General features: G+C 46.8%; 1 protein-coding gene across 23 annotated transcripts in view; it reads right to left on the bottom strand.

Annotated features, from left to right (window-relative positions):
• Positions 1 to 11,551: 11,551 nt before the first annotated feature.
• The window catches only part of TCF4 (transcription factor 4), a 336,832-nt gene continuing 329,474 nt past the window's right edge, over positions 11,552 to 18,909 (bottom strand). For all 23 annotated transcript variants that reach the window (XM_036010176.1, XM_036010179.1, XM_036010175.1 and 20 more), the window contains 3 exons: positions 16,984 to 17,213; positions 16,369 to 16,508; positions 11,552 to 16,181 (listed from right to left, as the gene is read on the bottom strand). In XM_036010176.1, coding sequence (XP_035866069.1) covers positions 16,372 to 16,508; positions 16,984 to 17,213 — 367 coding nt within the window. In that variant the 3' untranslated portion in view covers positions 11,552 to 16,181; positions 16,369 to 16,371. The remainder of the gene's footprint in view (positions 16,182 to 16,368; positions 16,509 to 16,983; positions 17,214 to 18,909) is intronic.

Below are 18,909 nucleotides of genomic sequence, written 5' to 3'. Positions count from 1 at the left end.
ACTGGGATCGTGCTCACCTCTGCCTTGGAGTCTAGCTGGAAACCGCTTGTAGGGACCCTATTCAGAGTCACGTGAAATATGGACACCTCTTTAGCAGGGTTGAGTTCTCTCTTAATTCCAAGACCGTGTATCCAAGAGGGTAGTTTGCAAGTGTCTGTGAGCATAAGAATCAGACAAGAGCTCCTGAAAAACTTAGATTCCCAGATCTGGCTGAGCAGTTGCCTCTTCCAGGAAGTGTTCCCTGATGGGTAAGGCTTCTTCCAGGAAAATCGAAAACAAGGAAACTTGTCTCTCTTCCCACACAGGTTTGCAGAGCCCTCTCCCTGGCTGATTTGTAGGCTCAGTAGACTCACTGGAAGCAAGATGTGTTGGACTCGCTGTGCAAGTTTACTAAGGTGTGTGAAAATTTTCTGCAGCACGTGCATGCACCCCGGTAGTTTTTCAAACTCTCAACTTTCCCACAGACACCTCTTGCCTGCACATGCGCCTATCTGCCGGCATTCCTAACAATTCGCTCGAGACAGTGGGACCGTTCACCCCGTCACATCTCACCTGGGTGCAGAGCCCCTAGGGGTAAGAACCTGCAGGGCGTGAAACAATGGGGAACAGGGAATGCGGGGCTCCCCGAGAGCGAACACAGGGGGTGTCAGAAATGAACACTGAAGCCCACAGCCATGTCTGGCACTTTTTTCTTTTTCAGAATTCATATCCAAGGGAGAGAGTTGTGGAGGGTACACTTCCATTGAAATTTAAAAATAAAATCTGATTTTTTTTTCCTGAAAGGACATTTGGCTTGCCTGATGGGATTTAGTGATAAAAGTAAGGCTTTGTCAGCTGCCATGGTGTTTGTTTGATTGTTTGTTTTGAGCTCCAGAGTCTTGTGGAAATATACACAAAGGATTTTTGTTAAAAGAGCATTTTTACATCAACCAAATTATATCGACTAAGGTGTATTACAATTCACAATATTTCCACTTCCTTGACTTGTTCCGAGAACAAACAATGCACCCGAGTGGCAGAGTAGCAGGTGTAGTCCCTGAGAGTTGCCCCCTAAGACTTTGGAAATCCTTCCTGGTACATCGGGAAAAAGTGCTGGTGCTTCCCAGCATCGCAAAAAGCAATGACTCGGCTGACTCGGTGAGAAACCCTTTCCCAACCAGGCCGTCTCCAGCTCCACGCTCTCCTCGCCACTGCGGGAGACCCGAGCCATCCTCAGCCGAGAGACGCCCCCCACCCCATAGCTTCAGAGAATTGAGAAATACTGCTCCCGCACAACTCCTTCAAACTCCGTGTTTATGTGAACGAGATTTCCCAGCGCATGAGGCTATTAAAAAATGGGAATTGAATTGGTGCTGACTGCTCAACCTATCAAAGCAATAGGCATTATTCATTCACGGGCACAGAACATTGAGGAGGGAAAAAACCTCCCACCTATTTCATTAGACATGATTTCCCCACTTAATTTATTTTTTTACATTTCATGTCTGATAATTATTTATCAATTTTTGTACTGTGTGATTTTTGCTTGGTTGTGCACTAATAATAATGGAAATTATAGCTCAGTGCAGAATAATTTTATTAAACTATTAGAGCATTCTGGTGATAAGAAATAAAAACATACTTCAATTGTATACATATTCTTGATGCAGATGTGTCTGACAAGATGATCAATAAAGACTTTTAAGAATAAAAATACCCTGGCTGGCATAGGTCAGTGGATTGAGTGTAGGCTGCGAACCAAAGTATCGCAGGTTTGATTCCCAGCCAGGGCACATGCCTGGGTTGCAGGCCACGGCCCCTAGCAACCACACATTGATGTTTCTCTCTCTCTCTCTCTCTCATTCTTTCTCCCTCCCTCCCCTCTCTAAAAATAAATAAATAAATCTTTTAAAAAAATTTTTAAAGAATAAAAATATACTCCATTAGGAAAAAGTTTTGTAGCAGAAGTTGAATGGATAAATAGGTTTAAGGAGAAAAAACATGAAGTAAAATTACTTCCTGTTAAAGCGGAGCTTGTTGAACATGTTTTGAAGGGATGATGGGGGTGTTAAATTGCTGTCACGTTTAAATTTCAGTAGAGAGAAGGGGCATGTGACAGCATGTAGGACCCTTTCCGAGAGCCAACGCCAGCCCCCTGCTTCTCCCCCCTCCTCCCTGCTGCTGGAACATGGACCTGCAGGCGGAGCCCTGGGGCCACGTGATCACTTGGGAGTGGACAGCCGGCCCAGCGGAGCATGAAAGCAGAAGCGCCAGGGTCCCCAGTGAGATGGTCACATCCCACCAGCCCCAGACTGCCCACGTCTGGGCCGTAGGGATGTGAGACAGAAGTCAACCTGAGTGTTTCCGAAGCCACTGGCACTTAGTGACTCTGATACGTAACAGTCAAGTGAACTAGCTGGCCCATCTCTTCAGCCAGTCATTGCTGCTGACCCAGAGCTCTGGGCTCCCTCTGACGGAAACACTTCTCTTTTGATGAGTCTTTGGGCCCGTTTAGGCAGGAGTTGCCTTCATCTACCACCTTCCTCAAACCCTTCTTAGGTCGGGGATGTGGTTATTCACGACTCAGAGACCCAGAGCTCCTTGCACTCATCTACCCCACTTCCTCCCCGCGCCCCTCCTCCAGCTGGGGCTGACCATCCACACAGGGAGGCCTGGGACGCGTGGGTTAGAGCAGGAGCGCTCAGCCCTGGCTGCATCAGAGAGTCCGCAGGGGAGTGCTTAACACAGGCCAGCCCCAGCCCAGGCAGATCCAATTAGAGAGGAGGAGGCAGGAAGGAGGGGGGACATTAATTTTTTTTTAATCTTCTCAGGTGGTTCTAATGTGCAGCCCAGCTTCAGAACAGCCTTTCTGTCTTGGAGGGAAGACTTTCTCAAATTCTCAGCAACGCTGAAAAACCCAGAAGGTCAACTACCTTCAGTACGTTTTTGGAGAAGACTCACAGTGGCCCAGGACAGGCCGGGGGACCTGTCTCCCGATCACGCCTGCCTCGGAGAAAGAATTCATCTGACAAATTTCGCGGCATTGTGACACACTCTCCTGTTAGAAAGTGTATCTTGCCTTAGTTTCCGGGGGCTGCTATAGCAAATTACCTCAAACTTGGTGACTTAATGTACAAATGTATTCTTGCACACGTCTGAAGTCTGAAATCATGGTGTTGGCTGGGCTGTAATGCCCAGTTATTTAATCAAATACTAATATAGGGGATGCTGTGAAGGTACTTTGTAGATGTGATTAATAGCTCCAACCGGTGGGCCTTTAAATACAAGAGCTTACCCTCGATGCTTTGGGTGGGCCTCATGCAGTCACCGGAATGGCCCCAGGGGAAAAGCCCAGGTTGGCCAGAGAAGGAGGGATTCTTCCTCAACGTGGAGGCATCAGCGCCTGCCTGGTGTCCAGCCTGGTTTCCAGCCTGGTGTCCAGCCTGCTGGCTGGCCCTGCAGACTCCGGCCTGGCCGGGGTGACTAGCCTCCTCAGAGCAGGGGCAGGACTGCCGCCACTGCCCAGGAAGTCTTGGCCGAACTCAGGAGTTCGAAGCCTCTAGCGTCATCAGAAAACCGCTGTGCGGATATGCCCCCACCCCCTTTTTCAAGGTCCCATTCCTTCCCAATCGATGCCCTCACTTCAGCAGAAGAGACCCCTGGCGAGAGACTGGAAATGCAGCCTGCTTTGCCAGTCAGACACCCGCAGGATTAGACTTTCGTCTGTGAAATCACGCAGTTGCAGGAGAAATAATTTCCTTCAGGAGAGAAGGAGAGGCATGGGATCCCTTCTGCAGACGGTGAGCTGGGGATTGAAAGCCTTTAGTTCATTTCCTTTTCCCCTGGTTCTCTAGCACAGTGAGAAAGAACCAGCAAAACCCACTCTACTCCTTATTTTAATTAAAATGCTCTCTGCCATCGACTACCTCGTCATCCCGAGCTCTCTGCCTTCCATGGACACCTGGAGGCAGGGGTCTGCCAGGGACAATCCGAGTACCTGTTCTCCCTTTGCATCCCACGGATACTGAGGCCACTTCTTGCTGGAAACAGGGTCCTGAAGGCCCCAGATCTAATCAGATCACAGGACCAACTCCACAGAATGCAGAACCGATCCACGGAACTCATGATTAATGGCCCGTTTTTCTGGCACACTCTCGGGGGAGCTGGGTGAAGCCATTGTCCCTGAATCTGAGGCTTCTTGCCCACCTGTCCTGTGTCTTCCTGGGGCAGAGCAGGGGCCGCTGGGATCTCTGCCCTGGGAGGGAGATGAGGGCAGACAGAAACTGGGTTGCCCCTGCCTCTGACTTTGACTTTGACGGTGGGAGTATTTGGCCACTGGAGGCCTTCCTCAAGCAGAGCCGCAACGTGGGGGGGAGGGGCTTCCCGAACGCAAACCGGTCAAATCAGATTTAAGTAGAGGATGCTCTACTTACATTCCTCAGTGGCTCCCACTGTGCACAGGACCATCTCTATTGCTATTGAGATGCCTGCCTGCCCCCCCCCTTCCTCCCCCGTTCACACCCTCTTCCCACAGTTGAGCTGTTTGGAATGCTTGGTGCTCCAAGAATGGGACTTGAGTATCACAATGTACACTCCGTTTTCTTCCTTATGTTTTTCTCTCTGGAATTTCTTTCTCATTTCCCCAAGATTAATCACAATTGCTGTGTTCACTGTGAGGCCTTCTCTAGCTACTTTCGTCCGCGTCCTCGGCCCCCAGCCCTCTGCTCTGCTCTCAGAATGCCCTGGGCCCATCTCCACCATGACACATTTGAGCTCTTTCTCTCTCCAGCTCCCCTGCCCCCAGGATTGTGACCCTCCCTCCCCACCCCCTCCCCCCAGCACCTCTCCTGCTAGCCTGCCAGCTTCCTAGGGGAGGGTCATCCCTGATCACTCTCATCCACCCGGCACTTACCTACTCAACAGACGCTCCCCAGAGGTTTGAGGAATGAATCGACATGTGATCTACTCACGGGCTGCAGGGACCTTTTAAAAACAGACGATAACAGGGCACCGGATTAAATGCTGCTCTTTGCTAGTTCCTGGGACACACTGAGGGGAGCCCGCTTTTCCTCCAGGCTGGGCTATTGGCTCTCTGCCTCAGGGGGTTCGGAAGGAGGCCCTTTCCAATCGCTCTAATTGCTGGCAGAAGGGATAAGTGACCACATTGTTAAACACTTGCACCAGGTGCTTCAGAGCATTGACGCTTCCAGCTCTTCTCGCGGGGAGGGTGTCCTCTCTGGGCCGGGGCCTCTGCTGTCTGCTCTTCTTCATCGTGGTCTAGGGCCCTAAATGCAGAACTCGGTGTCCGATGGTTCTGTGCTTCCATCCCATCTTAGTCACAGACCGGGAGCTTGATCTTAGTAACCTGATCTGAGGTCTCTGGGCTTTGCACTTCTCTGTAAACCTCATGAACGACTGGGAAAATAAATAGCTCAGTGATTATCACACCTACATGGCATAGCAAAGTTTCGACTGGTGTTGGGGTCAGGAGTCAGGGGGCCTGGCTTCCACTCTGACGCAGGTGCCGTTTACCTAACCAGGCCTCTAAGCCTCAGTGTGTCCATCTGTGACGTGGGACTAATAAGAACACGCAGCTAAAAGAATTGTGCGGATTAGATAAAATAAAGACTGGTTTTGAAGGAAAGAGATGCTGCCTTTTATCTATTTTTTTTAATGATTTAGCTCACGGAGATGTATACTATTTGACATGTGTTATGGTCTAAAATAAATGCTCAAAGATTTCAGTCGTGTCCCTGTCCATGTGCACTTGTTTGTGTGCTTTATATCTGCAAGAGGCTTTAAGGTTCTTGTGGAAAAACGTTTGCTTTCTTCCTGGTGCCCAGCACAGTGGCTTTGATCCATGATCTATGGTCCCCAGATGTTATTAAACTGTTTTTTAAGTTGATAGGATGATCTTAAGCAGAAACCAGACAATGGAAATGAAGTGTGTTAGCTGACGATGAAGGGAAGGGCCCTGGGGTGAGCAGGCATTCAGGGATGGGGGGATAGGCTTCTGGGGGCTGCGCTGTCCGGCTGGAAACAGCCTGCGGAAGCTGGGGTCAGCAGGAGGATGTCATCACTAGGGAGGGCGGTGGCGGGCCGGCAATGCCACCAGTGCAGCCGTATTCCCAATTAGAGAGGCCATCAGACAGGTTGTCATCCAGCCAGTGGTCCCTCCCGAGTCCAGACAGCCGTGGGAGGGTGAACTGTCCCCGGGCCTTGACAGCAGACAGTCCTGGACTTGCCTCTGGTGACTTGGCCCTGTCACTTGCCCTGACTACTGTCCCCGGAGCTGTGCCTGCTCTCCTTCCAAGGTGCGGGTGTCGCTGATTTCTTAGGGTCAATTAGATAATGTCTGTGGAAGTGCCCTCATTCTGGAGACAGACTGACAGGTTGAGCCTCTGCTTGAACCCATTATTTATAAAATTGATCTTTTTAGACTTTTCTATCACTTGCTAGGTAGAAGTTCCATTGCATACTAGAGAAAAATGGGGTCACAGTAGATTTGGGGAACATGCACCCCATAATCCAGACAACTCTTCCTGCCTATGAGGGAGGAGTTGGGGGCAAGAGGCTGCAAACACAGGCCAGTACTGCCTGTGACTTGAGCATAGATGTGTAAACATCTACTTGTCATTCAGTCTCTATGTAATGTGTAGCGTTCTAGGTGTCAGTATTGAGTGAAGCACGCCACACAGACTCCAAGATGTAGGTACTAGCCCCGCTTCACAGGTGGAGGGTAAGGGGTGAGGTTAAGTGGCTTGTTTAATAGCGTATGTCTTATGCGGGGCATTAAGAGGCAAAGGCCCTGATCAGCTAGCTTATACTGTGTTGGTGGGCAAGACAGCTTTGCTCACCTTGCTGATATGAGAAGTTGTCCATGTGATCTCCAAAGCCTTTTAGAACAAGGCCTGGTAGAAGTTAATAAGACAGTAATGATAGCATTACCTCACCCCACAGGCTATGCCCATCCGGCATCCTTTGCTTCCCAACCCTGTGTACCCACTCCTGACGCACCCCGCACTCTCACCAGCCAGAGTGCCCTGGTCCCCCCTCTGCGTCCTTTCCATCCTCACAGCTCATCACGCCCTTTCCCTCCCTCAGGCCGGGTATGAGAGACAGCCCAGCCTCCTCGTGGTCTTCAGTCACACCCTGGAATTCCTCACTGTAGACTGTACAGCCCCATTAGTTCTGTGGGTTCTGTTTCAGCCGCTTACACACGCCCTTGGGCTGTGGGCTTCTGGAGGGTGGAAGTGGCATTGTGCTGACATGCTGGCATATTGCAAAGGGTTCTGGGGCAGGGAGGGCGGGGTCAGAGAAGAGAGGGCTGTGAAGTGCAGCTGCACGCTCTGGCCAGGCTCTCCTTCAGCCCCTTGGACACCCAAGGGAAGGGTGCAGTTGCTTCCACGGCCCCACACCCTCGGGGCTCTGCAGACACGAGCCCCAAATAAGTCTGTAGACCAAAAAGGTCATCATCTATGAGTTTCCAGATATTGCTTGGGAGCTTGGAGGGGGGTGACATTTGGAAAAATGCACTTTGATGGTATAAGCTCTCAAACCTGTTCCTACAAGGTTACTTCCTAGCAGTGCCCAAGGCAGTGCCGTTGTTTTAAATCCACGACCTGCCCTGCCTGTTGGAGCGCACCACCCCTCACGGTCACTCTAACAAATGCCCTGTTGGCTCTAGAGCCTGCCCAGTGCCTCTCCCCACTCCCCAGCCTAGCTGGCTCCTGCCTGGTGGCCATTGCTTTTGGTCATACAGGTCTGTGTTGTCTTCCAACGGAACTCCTTCAAGGTGGGGACTGTTCCCTTGTAACTAACTCCCCAGAGCTCTGACCTAACCAGGCCCAGTGGGAAAGGTGCCAACGAGCCACTTGTGACCCCCTACTGAAACTATTCAGTTCATGGGTGCTGTAGGTCTTCCTGCCTTCTCCTTGCTGTTCAACACCTGTCACCAAAGATGTTTGCGAGAAGGCAATCAGTGGGAGGAAGCGGAGCCGGTAAGCCAGTCCGTTATTTCCTATAGGTTAGTCAGGGGGCGAATTCACTTCGGGGAGCCCGAGACCACAGGATACTGGGCGGGCTCCAGCCCGGCGGCTGTGCTCCCTCTCCACCTCAAAGTGGGTCAGGCCACAGCAAGGGAGGATCCTGGATTAAATTCCGGAACAGGAAAGGGATACCGGTGGGAAACTGGGGAAGTTCACATATAAAGCAGCAACGTCAAATCTTCGTTTTGACAAACGCACCGTGGTTATGTAATGTCTTACCCTTAGAGGAGGCTGGGTACAGGGTATGTAGGAACATTATGTATTATCTTTGCAACTTTTCTGCAAATCTAAAATTATTTCAGAATAGAAAGTTTATTTTAGAAAAAGTGGGCCAGAGTGCAAATTTTAGTTTGGCTAGCAGTCTCATATTGCATGAACATTCTCACATCTAGTTATATCCTAACAATTTGTAGAAAAAGAATGAAAATGAGAACTGCAGAGAAGTTCAGAAACTCTTCTGTAAAAGAGCCATTAAAAGACAGCAGCAAAGGCAAAAACAGAACAGAATACGGACCTAGATGCAGCTGGGGTGGGGGAAAGGGGGGTTGAAATGTGAAGCCAGCCCTGGCCCGGTGGCCCAGGTGGTTGGAGCACTGCCCCCTGGGCCAAAAGATTGTGGGTTTGATTTTCAGTCAGGGCACGCGCCGAGGTTTAGGGTTGGATCCCTGGTTGGGGCACACACGGAGGCAGCAGACCGATGTTTCTCTCTGTCTCTACAATCCATAAAAACACATCCCTGGGTGAGGGGAAAACCTGTGCAGCCAGACTGGTCATCTGGGAGAGGCGGCCAGTGCAGTGACCCCTGGGCTCAAAGTCAGGACACGAGCTACGTGTGTCCGCCCTGGCTGCAGCCATGTCCCCTGGCCTTTACCTCCTCTCCTCTGAAACGGCCCCGCCCAGCTCACACAAAAACAAGTGAAATAAACCCTTACACAAGTCGTGCTGTTTTCAAATCTTGATCATCTCTGCTCCAAAGTGAGAGAGTTCCTCACCCAGGGGCTGGTTACCGTCAAAACCCTCCAGCCAGCAGGTCTGATTCCGCGTGAGCGTTTTCACTTTGCACTTGGCAAGTTCCTGCTTCCTCTTACAAGGATCTTCATGCCAGAGCCAAAGCCATTTGACTTCTAAATATAGTGGAACAGATGTGAACGAGGACTGCATTATTTTCAGTGTTACACAAAGGGTCTTTCTGTTACCCTCCTAAGCCAGACCCCAGTCCAGCTCTGGGGAGGCCCAGCCACTTGGTCACGGGGGAGGAGGGGCTCACTTTGTACCTTTTTTTTCAAGCACTGAAGCTCTAGTCAACTTGTATCCGACTTTCTTAACCCGGGAGCTGTGAACAAGTCTGTGCCTAGACTCTGGAGAGATTCATCAACTCCTTAGAGCTGAATGCGACATTCATTTACAAGTGTTCATGTACAACGGAATATGTACAGAACTTCTTTCTATGGAGCGGTTTCATTCACCTTCCAAGGGTCCGCAGCTAAGAAATGTTAAGCAGCACTGCTTTCGACATGTGCCACTCATCCCCTACCCTGACGGCGAGAAGCCTGAACTATGAGATACTACGTTTAGGGTAGAGATTCAGTAACTGAAAGGTCTAGCACTCAGCAAAAAAGTACCTAGATAATGGCTGGCTGGCTGGCGTTTTGACCCAATGCATTTCCAAGGCTGCACCTCAAAGCACTCGGGCTTGTCACTGGTGTTTTCTCCGGCTGTGGCAGGGAGTCTTCCTTTTCCGGAGACTCTGCAGCCACATTGGTTCATCAAACCAGCTCAATGGAAAGGGCCTCTCAGGAATACCGAGGTGACTCTGGCCCTTGGTGCCCTTCTAGTCCTGGCCCCGTTTCTCATGGCAGGTGCACGTGTACTGAGTTTGAAGCCAGCGCGTGCCCTAATTGAGCTCAAAACCTTCAGCCAGCAGAGTCAAGGGTCCCAAGCACACTTGGAATGCACAACCCTGGGCGATTTGAATGTAGGCAGCACACTAGTTCTTTTTGTTTGCAAGCTCTCCTCTAAAGGGGCTTACTCACAGTCCCGGGCTGCAAGCTCCGAGGACAGTGGTCTATAATTAAAGCCCGGGATAAAAATTTCTCTTGGTGTTATATGAATGAACCCAGTTATAAGAATAAAAATAAGTCCCCGTTTCACACCTCTTTGGATGTTCTTCATTGCAAACATAATTGAGATCTTCTTAAGTTTGGGATATTTTAATGTCTCCAGCAACTTAACTTCCCTTTGGAAAATGACCCAAAGTCAAAGTTTAATGTGGTCCTTTGCGAAGAAACGTGTTAACTAACAGACTGTAGGAGATTCACTGAGGGGCTGTCCGACCTCATCTCCCCTGCTCAGCAGCGGTTACAGGGTCCAATATAATACTAAAACACTATAGGCTTGTGGCTCTTTCGTATATATTTAAAACACACAGTAGGAACAGAAGAACATCTCAAATCATTTAGAAGAAGAAAAGAGTTATCAACCAAAATCTTTGGAAATTTCATAAAATGTAAATACCGGCAAACATTCCAACCAAAAAGAAAAAAAAATCCAACATTTGGCTATGGAGGGCACGTCACACGTGAACCAAATGGTGTTGCAACATTTTCCTTCAGGTGAACTAGCCACTAAACCCCATTAAGAAAGAATACAGAGAGCGAAAACGGAGACAGCCCCCAGAGACCACGTCCGCCTGGAGCACTCTGTCACGAAGCACTCATCTGCCGCGGGCCCCCCTTCTCATCACACACGTCACCGTACATTTCTACAATGCAATGTTGAAACAGCCTCCAAGTTCTGCAAAGTAGATCGGTGTCCATTCTACAAAAATATGAACTTACAGTACATAACACTGAATAATTTCAATCTGTACAATCTTTCCTTCCCACAATAGGTGACACAAGTCTGTCTGTACAAGTTAGACAAAAACCATCTGGTTGTTTACATCTGGAGTAAGGGTCAAAAGAGGTCAACCAGAAGTAGCCGGGTGGGCATCGTGTGAGAAAGTATAAATACAGTGTAATAGTAATTGCGGTTCACAACATTCAGCTCGTAACAAAGGGATACAAAATAAATCATCTTAAGATTTTTGACTGCAAAGATCTAGCTGCGAAGGTTCTGCCAAACAGTCGACCAACTGATCCGAAAGGTTAAGGCTGACTTGACTTAGCAGGCTGCAGCCCCAGCAAGGACACTGGCGCAGTTCAGAGCTCTTCAAGTGCATAGCTTCAGTGTTACACGCACAGTAATTCTATTCCTTCCATTAGTTAATCCTCTAGACAGTTTCCTTTTTGTTTTGCATGCATCCCGTTCCATTCTCATTAAGGGCATCTCCTCCTTGGTCAATCATGTGCTTTGCTTTTCAATTTATTTTTGTGATTTTTTTTTTGTATGTTTTGTTTGTTAAGCTGTCAATACCTCCAACACTTGGAAAACGAAATAGAGATGTGGCTTTTGCCTACAGAAGAGAATCCGAGTTACATGGACCATGCCAAGTGGAGTGAAATAAGTGTCAGAAACAGTTTATCAAAATGGCACATTTATTGCTACAGAACGGTCATGTACATGACTTCATCGAATAACTACAGATGGGAAACAGGTAGTGGCCTCGACCGGGCTGGGTTTGTTTTTGTCTTGAAGGAACTCCAGCACACGACCTGTTCGGACACTTCTACAAATCAGAAATACACCAAAAACATGAAAAAATCGAGGCACTCAGCCACACATTGAAAACAAGGTGTAACTGTTTATCTTTTTTTTTGAAATATTTTCCCTTTTTTTTTCTTTTTTTAACAATTTTTTAAAGTTTTTAATGCTGCAGCTATGTGTACAGTCGCAAAAAATTTCCCCGCTGCGACCTACAACTAAAAAAAAACAAACAAAACAAAACAAAAAACAAAAAAAGCTACCATACAGTTTCATCTCAGTAACACATGGTAAAATAACATCTTTTAAATAGTAAAATAAAGTAACAAACTTTTACTCATAATGATTCCAAAAATCTACAAAGAAGAAATATTCAGAATCTGACAATTTTTTTTTGTAATATTCATGGTATAAAAGGATTGCTCCTACGAAAAATAAGCCAAATATATTTTTATTTTTAAATTTAGTTTTTTTTTCTTACTAGGGTGTACTACAGTCTATTTTATAGCAAAAAGAGCACTAGACAAACAAAGCTTTATAACAAAAAGCCAGGCACTGATACATGGTAAATCTCTGCTTTTTTTTTTCTTATCTTCACTTAATTGCATCACAAGTAACAAGAATGAAAAAGGCCACAGTTCATATATTTTCACCATTACATATGTCTATAATACTTGAAATGAGGATGGCGAAACCAGCACTGCACAAAGAGGAGTCCGCTTCGAGTCCCATGAGAAAGAGCATGTCTCTAAAGGAAAACAAACGAAACCAAAGCAAAATAAAGCGAGAGGCCGGACGGCCCTGGTGCCCCATTGTGTTGGAATTCATCCTATTCCATCTTGACTTTTTTTTTTTTTGTTTCCAGTCAGCCAGCAGACTAAATTTTTGTGCTTGTTTATGCTGAAATTGTTTCACTCCTGACTCGAGTTCACTTTTGGACACAGATCATATTCTGCCTGTTGGATCCAAGACGAAAATCCTCCTAACCCCGAGTGTTGGTTCAACTCCCTCCCCAACCCTGAACCCCTCATCAAAATAAAGATCACAAATTTTAAAAAAAAACATATCAAGAAAATAGGAAAAAAAGCGAAGAACAAAAAGGAATCGGAAGACTGAATCAGAACCAGTTGCGTTACTGGGTGGACCGACAGTTGTATAAACATTAGTGTTCCTTGCAGCTACACAGAAGACAAATGGTAAAACTTCCTAGATGAACAGATCCCTACTCTGCATATTCATAAATTACTTGAATGTGGAGGTGGATCAACTGTTCCAAGTTGCTTTGAATGTCCAAGTCTCTTCAACAGATCCCCAGCCTATGTATCATCACATATATAGCACAGTATGGACCCTTATGACATTTTTGTATAGCTCCTAACTGTCTTCTGCTAAATGTCATTCTGCAAATCCAGCGCAGGATACCAATATCTTACCTGGGTTCGACAATATACAAAACAACGAGAAAAAAAAAACACACACACTAAAAAGGCCACATTCCCTTTCACCTTTTTCTGTTTCTGGTTTTTTGTTTTTGTTTTTTTAAATGGGGCTACAACCCAATCAATACAGGCAGGTGTGGATCGTATTTCTCCACCAAGCACAAAGCAGTGAGCAGCTTTGGGTGGCTGTTAGCAAGTTTCTCGCTTATTTCCAAAGGGAATTCCACAATAGAGGTATTACATTACCGAGTAATGAATACATCAAAGCTGGTGAACAGTGAGTTGCAGCTTTTACTCTGTTTTTTTTAGTGAGAACAAAAATATAAAGCACCAATTTAAAAAATAATCAAATAACTACAATTTAATTTTTTTGCTTTGTTTACAGATCTGACAAACCTTAAATCACCTCTATGAAGCACCTGCATGATAACATGTATCAAAAGTGCCCTTCTTAACATGTACATCGAGGGAGGGAGTGTTTCCAGTTCCCTAAAGAGTAAACAGCGTAGTTTCTTCTGTACACTTATCCTGAATGTGATCGAAGTATACCTGCTTCCTATACAATATTGTTCCTAGGGATACCCGCCTTGGTAGACTGTACAAAATGAGTGCAGAATGTACCACGGAGAGGAAATCTCTGCAGACTGAGGGGACGCGCACCCGCGGTGTCCGTCACTCCTCGAGGGCAGGGGCGTGCACTCGGCACTGTCTTCCGCGCCCTTCCGCGAGCCCCTGGGTTGGTGCGTCTCCCGGGGAAGCCTCAGAATAACTTTTATGGAGTTTGATTTCTGCTATTCTCCTAAGGTTTTAATCCACCTCCACATTTTAGGAACTTATCAACAAATCCAAGTATTTTAGTTTCATCGCTACTGAACATATTTACAGTTTTCAACACACACGCACACGCACACGCACGCACACAGCTAATCCAAATGTTTATGGGTTTGTAAAAGATGACCACGTGGTAACTATCTTATTTGTTCTTACATTTTCAGAAATGAACATAAAATTCAGATTCTTGTAGCTCACTATTTCATTTAAATGAGACATTTTTAAACCACAGTTAAAAAAAAAAACAAAAACCAATACAATGTATTAAAACACATAATAACAAGAGTCTACGTGTAAAAATATAACTTTTACATACACAATTTCAAAATAATGATACGTTTGCCATTTGTTGCATAAAATTTACAAATGTATTTCATTACTATATAACTGGCAAAACAGGAGAACAGATGGAACATTTAGACCATTTTGATGGATTTATGGCATTTACTCAGTGCTGATAGGTGGAAAAAACTACTTGAACAGGGATTTTTTTTTTCTTAATACATGCCAAGATTGTGTGGCTGTAAAACAGAAACGAGTTAGAGACAAAAGGATGCTGACAAATACTTAACTAGGAGCACTATTTGTTTACTGCACTATACACCAAAGTCAATCAGTATAAAGATTCACGATGGAAGTTGGTTCAGTTGTGCCCAGACGTCAAAGCTCGCTATCTGATGGGCTGCTGTGCCATAGCTTGATCCATGCTTCTATCAAATAGGCTAAGTAGAAACTTCATTCATACTGGCCAGAGGAATACTGCACTGCCCCTCCTCAAGAAAGTGCAACTTAATGCTTTAGGACGTATAAGGCTTGTTATAATGCTGCATGATGATTGAATATTGGCATTTTTCAGACGAAGGAGGAGGCAGTTAAGTCATCTACATATCTTAGTAAACCCATTTTGAAAAAAAAAATCAAGAAAGCAACAAAATCAATCAGCTCTGTCACACTACTTGCAATTTTCTCATTTGATGGTTTTTGAACTTTACTTGTTTTTTTTTTTGTTTTTGTTTTTTTCCAAAAATCTGACCATGTATTCAGAAACGCCTCACTGCACACTACTTCGGCTACACATGTGGGTAACACTTGAATCATTTTGTTAAATCACAGCCACTTTGATTATGTTATGTTTCCGATGATATAAACATTGGAAGGCACAGTGGTAACATTGTAGCATTCTAACCTTGTACCTCTGAAAATCCCAGAATAGGGTCACACACGCAACATTACAATTCAGACAAACTCTTTTTTGCCATGTCTTAGTAATGCTGCTTGTAATATCTACACATGATGTGACTTTTAAGTCCTGTGTTCCCAAAAGACTGGAGAAACAACTTTCTACTTATTTATGAATGAAAGCAACATCAGGGTCAGCATTTCATCCTGCACCACCCCTCCGGAAGCAGAGTTGGCACTACAGGTTACAATAACAAACCAGGAAGAAGGGACAGAAATAAGACAAAAAAAAATCCATATTTACAGTAAAATCTTTCTTTTAAAAAAGTTAATCAGTACTATTTTTTTTTACAGGAGAAAAAAGTCTGAAACAAATGAACAAAAGCTTACCATAGTCACTAAATTTTTAATATATATTTATATATATATTTATATATATATTTGTCATAGGTCTATAAGATCCATCTGTTCCTCCTACCCTAAGGAATGGCTAATGTCATCACTTCGCTGTCATCAGGACGTTTGCTGGTTTTGTTGCGAGGGCAGCTGAGCTCCCCTTACTCACTACCCAGGAATTATAAACACTAGCTGACTCGAATACCAACAAAAACGTTCATGTAGTTTTCTTCAGAAGTACACTTTTTCATTATTGCAAGTTTACAATTTTTAAATTAAATATTTTTTTCAGACTTACAAATTAATTATATTTTTTTTTCCAAAAGAAGTTTAGGCACAAATGCATTGTTCCACAGTGTGGAAAGATTGCCATTCAGTCTCCGGGCTGCGTCCCAGCCTGCACACGCTGCTTTGCACATTCTGAATGATATGTTAAAGAGAGTCATCCCTCAAGTTGCACTTTTTTCTTTCTTTTTTTTTTGTTTGTTTTTCGGTTTTTTGATAATTGGGAATGCTGAAACCTCTTGCGTCTGCGATTCATAACTACTCAGACTTGTCTTATATTACAAAAAAGGGGGTTAAGGAGAAGTGTTTATGTGGGCTTAAGATAATACAGCTGTTAAGGAAGTGGTCTCTTGTATTAATGAAGCAATGTGGCAACTTGGACCTGAGAAGGAAAGAAAAAAAAAGGAAATTAGTTAATGTATTTATAACAGAACCAGTAAATGTTTTATTTATACATTCTTTTTTCCAAGGGGCAAATCTGTTACTTTGGGGGACATGAGGGTGTTCTGGCCGGGGCCCCGGGGGGACTAACAAGGGGAGGTTGCAGACGGGGCTGAAAGCACACTTGCCCTTTACATCTGTCCCATGTGATTCGACGCGTCTCCCATTCCGGGGTGGGGGCCCGCCAAGGACAGCGGGGGAGGCTCCGACGACACCTTCTCTTCCTCCCTTCTTTTCAGACACGCGGCTTTCGGATTCAGATTCCTCTCTGTGGGAGAGAGGCGCAGAGCACTCGGTGAGAGTCAGGGCAGCCGGCGGCGGCGGTGGGTGCTCCGCCGGCCGGTGGCCCTTTCCTCAGTGCTGACGCTACAGAACGGAGCCCGGTCTGGAAGTGAGCACCAGGGAGACGCCTTGGCTCAGGCACTAGGGGAAGGTGAGCCGCGCGGGGCGTCTGCAGAGCCACTCTGTAGTATAATACAGTGGGAGACACTAAGTAACGAGGCTCCGCTGACTGACGGTGCACAAGGAAGCATCATAACGCGGGCTCAGTTGTGAAGAAGCCCGTAACTTAATTACAGGAGAAAGGGGAGCTGCTGTACAGCTTTAGACACGGTCGGCCATGGGCGTAATTATTCTGAATGATGCTGTCTACCAGCTCCTGCTCCAGGCGGGCCAGTCCATCAGGGCCCCTTCCCGCTCGGTGAGACGGTGGCTTCTGCAAGGAGCCCGGGACGTGCACTGACCTCGGACCTGCTGCTCCAGGCTGAGGATGACCGCCACGGCCTGGTGCAGGATCAGGAGCTTGGTCTGGGGCTTGTCGCTCTTGAGGTGGAGCTGCACCATGCGGCCGAGCTCCTTGAACGCCTCGTTGATGTCGCGGACCCGCAGGCGCTCGCGGGCGTTGTTGGCCATCCTCCGCTCCTTCTCGCGCTCCGCCTTCTGCTCCGGGGTCAGGTCCTCGTCGTCGTTATTGCTGCGGGACAAAAGGGAGGCGACATTTTCTAATGGTGTGGGGAAAAAGGAGGTGTCCAAATTACTTCTGTTTTCTTCCATCTCAAGCTCTTGTCCTCGGTAGGACGTTACAGGCACCTGAGCTTGGGCTTGCTTTAGATGGCCGTCACGGTCCCTAGACATCACACCCGAAGCAAACGGAAGAGGTTAAAGCTGGGGCCCAGCGTGCGCCCACCCCAGTGTAGGAGGACAAAGGGCTGCACGCTGCAGGTCCGGCCACGGTCGGCTTCGGCTGAAGCCACGCTGCTGCAGGACCACAATTCAGGAATAATTTTAGACGGAAGCTGCTTAGTGTTTTTTACACTTTCATACTGTGACATCTGACACTTAAGGGAAGTAAGGGATTGCAGAAACATTTTGATAGGTCAAAATGAACACGGTGCCGCTACACAGGGCTAAGAGGGTCCTGCGTTGAAGACACCGGAGCAGCGGGAGTGAACACTCGTCTCCAGGTCTCGCCACTAATTTGCGTTAAAGGCGTGGTCACTCTGCTGACTGTATCTGAGTCACATTTCTCCACGGATGAAGTCACAAGACTAGAAAAACACAATCTCCATGGCCTTTCGCATCGTGGATGTGTGTGATCCGACAAACAAGTCAGGGGAAACCCGAGTTGACATGAGCTGTGTAAAACAAACAACACAGAAACCGAAGATCTCCTGGTCAGATCTTCGGACTCATGGTGAGTCAGAAATGAAGCCAAAAAGCTAACCTCTGATTGTGAGAACAGGAGTGTTATGTGACTCATACGAAAGGCATGGCTGGACCCTGCCGAGTCTGGGAAGGCGAGATTACTTCTGCTTGTGGGTGTCATGCCGACAAATTAGAAGAGACTTCTGAGTGGAGGGCAGATAGGCTGATGAGCCATCTGGAAAGGATATCATATAAGGAAGGTTTCACAGAACCAGGGCTTCAGGTTTTTCACGGGCGATTATGTAAAAAAGAGCAGCGTGGGAGACGCCTTGTTTCAGGAAGGCAGAACAGAAAGAAGAACTCCCAGGGGAACAGTGGGATTTAATGTGAGCAGGAGAGTTTTGGGGCATGAGCGAGGTGAAAAACTAACTTCACCCCAAGTAGAAGCCGCTCCGTCACAAGAAACAATATGGAAGGGACCATCTGCGAGGACATCAACCTGGAGATTTAATCACTGATCGAAAGAACCGTGAAGGCTGACCTCTACTTTAGAATCCCATGAATCTGAAATGGTCACGGGACAAGCTGTTAATCACAACACTCTGGAGCTGCACAACACGTGGGAAGTTATCTAGTCCATTCAATGTACGCTCAATGAAGTTGGCTTAGAATATATCGCTCTACATCTTTACTTTGGAGAATCGCTGGGTAACGTCCAAATTGCAATAAGGATCAACTATGGTTGAGGAGCTCCAATCAATCAAAAACGGAAGTGATATTCTTGGGTTGCAAGCACATGTTGCACGGAGGGATGACCTACGGAAGCCAAGAACACATGTACGGGCGGGGAGGAGGGAGGCAACCACAGAAGGTGCTGCAAGCTCATCTCCCCAAAGGTTAAACGCTCTTCCAGATGGGGCTGCCTGCTGTAGATGCGCGCTAGCGCACACACAGCCGAGCGGAACCCGTCGGAAGAGGCTGCGCCATCTGATCCTCCTGACTGCCTCTGCTGATCCTCTCTCCCT

This window comes from Phyllostomus discolor, chromosome 9 (assembly GCF_004126475.2).
Source record: "Phyllostomus discolor isolate MPI-MPIP mPhyDis1 chromosome 9, mPhyDis1.pri.v3, whole genome shotgun sequence".
NCBI lineage: Eukaryota > Metazoa > Chordata > Mammalia > Chiroptera > Phyllostomidae > Phyllostomus > Phyllostomus discolor.
Note: the sequence above shows the minus strand (reverse complement) of the source record. Positions and strands in the feature narration are given on the sequence as shown.